At 43.0% G+C, this 8,141-nt stretch overlaps 1 protein-coding gene across 1 annotated transcript; it reads left to right on the forward strand.

Moving 5' to 3' along the window:
- Positions 1–6,294: 6,294 nt before the first annotated feature.
- On the forward strand, positions 6,295–7,881 carry LOC129112816 (E3 ubiquitin-protein ligase TRIM21-like). The gene has a single exon (XM_054625050.1). It carries the CDS (start codon positions 6,295–6,297, stop codon positions 7,879–7,881), a length of 1,587 nt encoding a protein of 528 aa, XP_054481025.1.
- The last annotated feature ends 260 nt before the right edge of the window (positions 7,882–8,141 follow it).

The following is an 8,141-nucleotide window of genomic DNA, read 5'->3' on the forward strand; positions in this document are numbered from 1 at the left end:
AGAAAATACGACTGTGCTACTGTTATTTATTAATATTTCAAATGTATTTAATTTATCCATCTTAATCCTGTAAGATTTTTAACCTATTTTACGAGGAGGTCTTGGGCAAGATGGCAGCTTTAAAGTTTCACCACATAAAAACACAGACTTAAAAAACACAAACATCTTTGAGAAGATTTAAGGCGTCTTTTAGGCGGCTGTTGGGACCTTAAAGAGGTTTGTAGGGTCCTTGAGGAGATTGCAGGGGTTTTTGGAGTCATTGCAGAGGTTTATACCATGCTTGAGGACACTTTAGGAGACCTTGAGCAGGTGAAAAGCTTCATTAATGTTAATGTTGTAGGTTTCATTGAGGAGGTTGTAGGGTTAATTGAGGAGGTTGTAGGGTTCACTGAGGAGGTTTTAGGGTTCACTGAGGAGGTTGTAGGGGTCATTGAGGAGGTTGTAGGGGTCATTGAGGAGGTTGTAGGTTTCATTGAGGAGTTCATTGAGGAGGTTGTAGGGTTCATTGAGGAGGTTGTAGGGTTCATTGAGGAGGTTGTAGGGTTCATTGAGGAGGTTGTAGGGTTCATTGAGGAGGTTTAGGGTTCATTGAGGAGGTTGTAGGGTTCATTGAGGAGGTTGTGAGGAGGTTGTTCATTGAGGAGGTTGTAGGGTTCATTGAGGAGGTTCATTGAGGAGGTTGTAGGGGTCATTGAGGAGGTTGTAGGGTTCATTGAGGAGGTTGTAGGGTTCACTGAGGAGGTTGTAGGGTTATTTGAGGAGGTTGTAGGGGTCATTGAGGAGGTTGTAGGGTTCACTGAGGAGGTTGTAGGGTTCTTTGAGGAGGTTGTAGGGTTCATTGAGGAGGTTGTAGGGTTCATTGAGGAGGTTGTAGGGTTCATTGAGGAGGTTGTAGGGTTCATTTGAGGAGGTTGTTTTGAGGAGGTTGTAGGGTTCATTGAGGAGGTTGTAGGGTTCACTGAGGAGGTTGTAGGGTTCTTTGAGGAGGTTGTAGGGTTCATTGAGGAGGTTGTAGGGTTCATTGAGGAGGTTGTAGGGTTCATTGAGGAGGTTGTGAGGAGGTTGTAGGGTTCATTGAGGAGGTTGTAGGGTTCACTGAGGAGGTTGTAGGGGTCATTGAGGAGGTTGTAGGTTTCATTGAGGAGGTTGTAGGGTTCATTGAGGAGGTTGTAGGGTTCATTGAGGAGGTTGTAGGGGTCATTGAGGAGGTTGTAGGTTTCATTGAGGAGGTTGTAGGGTTCATTGAGGAGGTTGTAGGGTTCATTGAGGAGGTTGTAGGGTTGAGGAGGTTGTAGGGTCATTGAGGAGGTTGTAGGGTTCATTGAGGAGGTTGTAGGGGTTCATTGAGGAGGTTGTAGGGTTCATTGAGGAGGTTGTCATTGAGGAGGTTGTAGGGTTCTTTGAGGAGGTTGTAGGGTTCATTGAGGAGGTTGTAGGGTTCATTGAGGAGGTTTGTGTTCACTGGAGGGTAGGGTTCTTTGAGGAGGTTGTAGGGTTCATTGAGGAGGTTGTAGGGGTCATTGAGGAGGTTGTAGGGTTCACTGAGGAGGTTTGAGGAGGTTGTAGGGTTAGGGTTTGAGGGAGGTTGTAGGGTTCATTGAGGAGGTTGTAGGGTTCACTGAGGAGGTTGTAGGGTTCTTTGAGGAGGTTGTAGGGTTCATTGAGGAGGTTGTAGGGGTCATTGAGGAGGTTGTAGGGTTCATTGAGGAGGTTGTAGGGTTCACTGAGGAGGTTGTAGGGTTATTTGAGGAGGTTTAGGGTTCATTGAGGAGGTTGTAGGGTTCATTGAGGAGGTTGTAGGGTTCATTTGTAGGGTTCATTGAGGAGGTTGAGGAGGTTGTAGGGTTCATTGAGGAGGTTGTAGGGTTCACTGAGGAGGTTGAGGAGGTTGTAGGGGTCATTGAGGAGGTTTGTAGGGTTCATTGAGGAGGTTGTAGGGTTCATTGAGGAGGTTAGGGAGGAGGTTGTAGGGTTCTTTGAGGAGGTTGTAGGGGTCATTGAGGAGGTTTGTAGGGGTCATTGAGGTTGTTCATTGAGGAGGTTGTAGGGTTGAGGAGGTTGTAGGGAGGAGGTTGTAGGGTTCATTGAGGAGGTTGTAGGGTTCATTGAGGGAGGGTATTGAGGGGTTCAGGTTTGATGAGGTTTAGGGTTCATTAGAGGTTGTAGGGTTCATTGAGGAGGGAGGTTGAGGAGGTTGTAGGGGTGAGGACACATTGAGGAGGTTGTAGGGTTCATTGAGGAGGTTGTAGGGTTCATTCATTGAGGAGGTTGTAGGGTTCATTGAGGAGGTTGTAGGGTTCACTGAGGAGGTTGTAGGGTTCTTTGAGGAGGTTGTAGGGGTCATTGAGGAGGTTGTAGGGTTCACTGAGGAGGTTGTAGGGTTCATTGAGGAGGTTCATTGAGGAGGTTGTAGGGGTTCATTGAGGAGGTTTAGGGTGAGGAGGGTAGGGTTCTTTGAGGAGGGAGGGGTTTGAGGAGGTTGTAGGGTTCACTGAGGAGGTTGTAGGGTTCTTTGAGGAGGTTGTAGGGGTCATTGAGGAGGTTGTAGGGTTCATTGAGGAGGTTTTAGGGTTCACTGAGGAGGTTGTAGGGGTCATTGGTTCATTGAGGTTGTAGGTTTCATTGAGGAGGTTGTAGGGTTCACTGAGGAGGTTGTAGGGTTCATTGAGGAGGTTGTAGGGGTCATTGAGGAGGTTGTAGGGTTCATTGAGGAGGTTGTAGGGTTCATTGAAGAGGTTGTAGGGTTCACTGAGGAGGTTGAGGAGGTTGTAGGTTTCATTGAGGAGGTTGTAGGGTTCATTGAGGAGGTTGTAGGGTTAATTGAGGAGGTTGTAAGGTTCTTTGAGGAGGTTGTAGGGGTCATTGATGAGGTTGTAGGGTTCATTGAGGAGGTTGTAGGGGCCATTGAGGAGGTTGTAGGGTTCACTGAGGAGGTTGTAGGGTTAATTGAGGAGGTTGTAGAGGTCATTGAGGAGGTTGTAGGGGTCATTGATGAGGTTGTAGGGTTCATTGAGGAGGTTGTAGGGTTCATTGAGGAGGTTGTAGGGTTCACTGAGGAGGTTGTAGGGTTCATTGAGGAGGTTGTAGAGGTCATTGAGGAGGTTGTAGGGTTCATTGAGGAGGTTGTAGAGGTCATTGAGGAGGTTGTAGGTTTCATTGAGGAGGTTGTAGGGTTCATTGAGGAGGTTGTAGAGGTCATTGAGGAGGTTGTAGGGTTCATTGAGGAGGTTGTAGGGGTCATTGAGGAGGTTGTAGGTTTCATTGAGGAGGTTGTAGGGTTCATTGAGTAGGACAGAGAGGTCATTAAAGGGGTTTTAAGGGGTCCTTCAGACCTTGAGATGATTGTGGGAATTATTAAGGTGGTTGTAGCAGTTATTGAGAACATTCAAGTCCCTGAGAGGATTGTAGGGACCCAGAAGAAGCTTAAGAGGCCTTGAATGAGTTTTAGGGGTCCTTGAGGATGTTGTAATCCTTGAGGTTGTTTAGTTAGTGGTGAGAAAATTCAAAAAATGTTCAGAAAACAAAACTTCAACTTATAAATCCTCAGAAAAATGTTTTCCCCTCATCTAACTGCCAGAAACAATGCACACTCTGCATTAGTGAAACATGTTGGGACATCAGAAGGAACAGTGAATATAAGCTGAGCTGTTCTCTTTCCGTTGTATCAGAATTGAAATTAATAGTCTGGCGTTTCCTCCACTGTGTGTCAGGTGTAGTTTTCTGCTTTTTCAGCTCGTGCTTGCATTAAAGTGAACTGTCAGCACTGAAACTGTATTTAATCCTCCGTCTCGTACGTGGAGGTAATGATGTCGGAGTAATTGTGGCTCTGGAGGCCCGGCCGGCTGATTGACAGCTCATTTAAAACAGACATGGTCAAGGAGACGAGAGAAGCGAGGTTCAGAAACAGGAAGTTAATGAAGCTGGAGGGATGAGCGACAGGTACAACATCACTGATGCACTCGTCTGTCTCCGTGTAAATTAAACCTCATTTAATAAAAACACAGCGATAGTGATTCACCGTGGTCTCTGAAACTGAAGACAACTGAAAAAAGGCTTCAATTTACCTGAAAACAAAAAGAATGAGAGTCTCTTTAAACTTTAAATCAAAGCCAAGAGACACATTCAAGGGGAATTCATGGAGATCATCTCCCTGAGTTGGACTTTGAGTGGGTCCACTGGTCCTTGAGGAGGTTGAGGAGGACCACTGCACCCTCTGTTACAGCTTCATGAGATGATGAACAAAGAATCCCATGATGACAAAGGTTGGGCTCCTTCTTCATTACTATGATTGATGTGTTGTTGTATTATCATAAATCCAGTGCACTTCAAAATATTGTGCAACAGACCAATCAAACAAGACCAGGGAGAACAAAGGCCATCTAGGGTGAAGCTCAACCAATCAGAGGAGAGAATGTCAGGTAAAATGAGAAAACAGGCAACAGCATCCAAAACCTTACTTGAGTATACGTATATAAGTACTATCAGCTAAATGAAGTTAAACTAAAAGTAAAGATTGATCATACAAATGGTTTACGATTATATCTTATGTTTCTGCTGCAAAAATAACTGTCTTTCTCTTAGACAGGTTAGACAGGTGAGGTAGGTTTGGGTTTGTGAAGGCAGAGACAAATTATTATTATTATGGTTAAATCCACATTATGTTGAGCTGAGTGACAGAGACACAGCTATGAGGACAGACAGGAAGAAAAGAGAGACAGTTTGAGATAGAGACAGACCAACACAGAAGGTCAATCTGTTTGAAGTAAGACTCTTTTAAACTTTGAGCTTCGGAAGAAACCTGATCGCTTTCTGTCTCAAGATCCAATAAAAGAGAGTCCTTGATGCCAACCCAGTTTTTAAGACGGATGACGGCCATAGTCCAAGTATGAAACCATGATCGTAAAAGAAAGGCTTAAAATACAGCAGGTAAAAGGTATTCCAGCTATTGGTAAGAGAATAACATTCAAAACGTTTTTATAGGCAAGTTTAAAGATACAGCAAGATAAAAGCAATCCAACGACCGGTGAAAGAATAACGTCAAAAGCGACTTTTACTTGACCGAGTGGCGTTCATTTGTCACAAACTTGTACTCCATATGTATTGCATACATTAAAAAAAAGAGTCTACACATGTTACTGGCTCTTTGAGTCTGTATCAAGAAGGACTACTTATGATGGGTGGGATTGGAGGTGGATGGGTCAAACAAACACAGGAGTTTCAACTGCGAGACCTGTGTTCAACTCAAAGTTTTGTTGTGACGCACTTGTGGCAGTTTTCCGAACACAACTCTTTTGTTTTGTTGCTTACACCTCACTGTATGTAATTATTCCAAGCCAAACAATGATATTTTTTCTCAACCCAACTAAGTGGTTTTGTTGCGTAAACTTAACTTTCATTTGTCGCGTAATGTTGTGAACAATTCCTGTGAAGTGAACAATTCCTGTGAAACGAAACCGACTGCCGTGAATGCATTACGTTACCAGGCTGGCATCAAACAAAACATGTCAGGGTTCATTTTTGTGCCTCTGCCAAATAATTAATATAATTAAATAACCTGTTTCTCAGAAAGTCTCACCTTCCTCTCCAGAGATCAGTATGACACTCAAACTGACAGCAGAGCAGCAGTCTGGATCGGTTTCCGTCTCAAGATCTGATAAAATTGTTTCCTCAGAATTTCAACAACACAGCAGAGTTTTGAGCGTAAACAGGTCAGTACAGTTAGTTAGGATTTACTGTGTGTTAAATGGTACTAAATTTAAATTCCATCTTTAGAGGATAAAATACGATAATATTTGAATGTTGGCCAAAATACGGCTTAAACATCTATTCAGTCAAAAAAGTTTTTAAAAGTTTAACGTGTTTTGGTTTTGAGAAAAATTTGACTTTTTTATTAGACCTTTTGAAAATATTTTAAGTTTCTGCTGCACAATTTTCTGTTTTGATTAATAAATAACAATGCAGTTAATTTATATCTATTTGTTTTTTTTGGTTACATTTTCTTTAACAAGGTTAAGAAAACAAAGTTTCAAGTCAAGCCTGATGTTGCCTTACACGTAGTAGAATGATGCCAGTCACTTCCACACAGTGAGGCGTACAGATTATTGATTAAACACTGGTATTGGATCGGTTGCTAGTATTGACGAAAATCCAAAGTACAGTATAGGGGTAGCCCTACATTTAAAATATATACGGGGAAACTTTGTTTTGCTATGTTGCAGTACAATACAACATGTAGAAGAGTTGTGTAATGACACTGAGAAGTCACAGGTTGTCTTTTTGCTCCAGGGTGTCAACATGTCTGCTGCCAACAAACTGCCAACTGAAGAGCAGCTTTCATGCTCCATCTGCCTGGATGTCTTCACCAATCCAGTCACGTTACAATGTGGACACAACTTCTGCAAAAACTGCATCACGCAACACTTGAATTCTAACTCCCAGCGCCAGTGTCCCATGTGTAATGAGCGTGTGGATAGAAAATGGAAGCTTCGGGTCAATACTGACATATCTGAGATGGCTGTTCAGTTCAGACAATCAGCCCGAAGCAAAGACAGGAATAGCTCAGAGCAACAAGTTGCCGAACACGGACAAGTTTCCTGTAACGTTCCTACTGGAACTAACTGCTTTTTCTTAGTATTCGGCCTGGCATGTCTTACCATCTGCTTTACCTTTAACATGTTTGATGTGGTAGAAAACGCGGCGGGCAGCGTGTGTCCTAAGCATGGCAAACCTCTAGAGCTCTACTGTAAGAAGGAACAAATGCCCATATGTCAGTCCTGCGCTGAGTCAAGTCACAGATTTCACCACACTGTTCCTCTGAAAGAAGAATATGAAGAAAAGACAAAAGAGCTTCAGAAAACAGTGGATGAAATTCAGCAGAAGATCCAGGAGAGAGAGCTGAAAATACAGGAGAACAAACGTTTGGTCTTGGTTTGCAAAGAGGCTGCAGACAGAGAGATGGCTGACGGGGTTAAGGGCTTCACCGCTTTGATACAGATTTTGGAAAAAAATCAGGCCGAAGTCATCGAGATGATTGAAGCAAAGCACAAAACGACTGAGAAGAAAGAGAAAGGTTTCACCCAAGAGCTGGAGAAGGAAATCTCTGAGCTGACGGAGAGGCGGACTGAGGTGGAGGAGCTCTCACGCACAAAAGACCACCTCCACTTCCTCCAGAGCTTCCCATTCTTGAATACTGCTCCTCTCGCCGACCCCTTGCCAGATGTCAGCATTTCTCTTGCGTCTTATGAGGGACTCCTGAGGACTGCCATGGAGACTGCAGTGGATCAGCTGAGAGAGACAGCCGACGAAGAGTTGGAGAAGCTGCAGGAAGCTGAGCTGAAGAGCCTCTGGGGGAATGCGCTGGATGTGACTCTGGATCCTGATACTGCACACCCTAATCTCATCCTGTCTGATGATGGGAAACAAGTACACTTTAGTGATGTGTGGAATGAACTCCCAGACCACTCAAAACGATTTGAAAATATGTATTGTGTCTTGGGAAAGCAGAGTTTCTCTTCTGGAAGGTTTTACTACGATGTTCAAGTTAAAGGAAAGAATGCGTGGATTTTAGGAGTTGCCAAAGAGTCCATCAACAGGACGGGAGACATTAAACTAGACCCTGAAAATGGCTTCTGGACTTTATTTCATAGGTCTGGACAGTACTTAGCACTTACTAGCCAGCGTGTACTTCTCTCTGTGAATGATCAGATTGAGAAGGTGATGGTGTTTGTGGATTATGAGGAGGGTCTGGTCTCCTTCTATGACGTAGATGCAGCAGCTCTTATCTACTCCTTCACTGGCTTCTCCTTCACTGAGAGACTCTACCCATTCTTTTGCCCTGGTTTTGATGACTCCATCCCTCTGATCATCTCCCCAATAAACTAATATTAATGTATCAGTAATATTGTTAGTAATGTTAATATATTAGTAATAATGCTAATAACGTTAATGTATTAATAATAATGTCAATAATGTTATGTTTATGTATTGGTAACAATGTTAATAATGTAAATATATGAATAATAATGGTAATAATGTTCATTTATTAGTAAATATGTCAGGTATGTTAATAATGTTAATTAATTAGTGATAATGTGAATAATGAGGTTTATTTTTTTATTCAAGTTATTGGTGGTTTGGACCAA

This window comes from Anoplopoma fimbria, chromosome 23 (assembly GCF_027596085.1).
Source record: "Anoplopoma fimbria isolate UVic2021 breed Golden Eagle Sablefish chromosome 23, Afim_UVic_2022, whole genome shotgun sequence".
Taxonomy (NCBI): Eukaryota; Metazoa; Chordata; class Actinopteri; order Perciformes; family Anoplopomatidae; genus Anoplopoma; species Anoplopoma fimbria.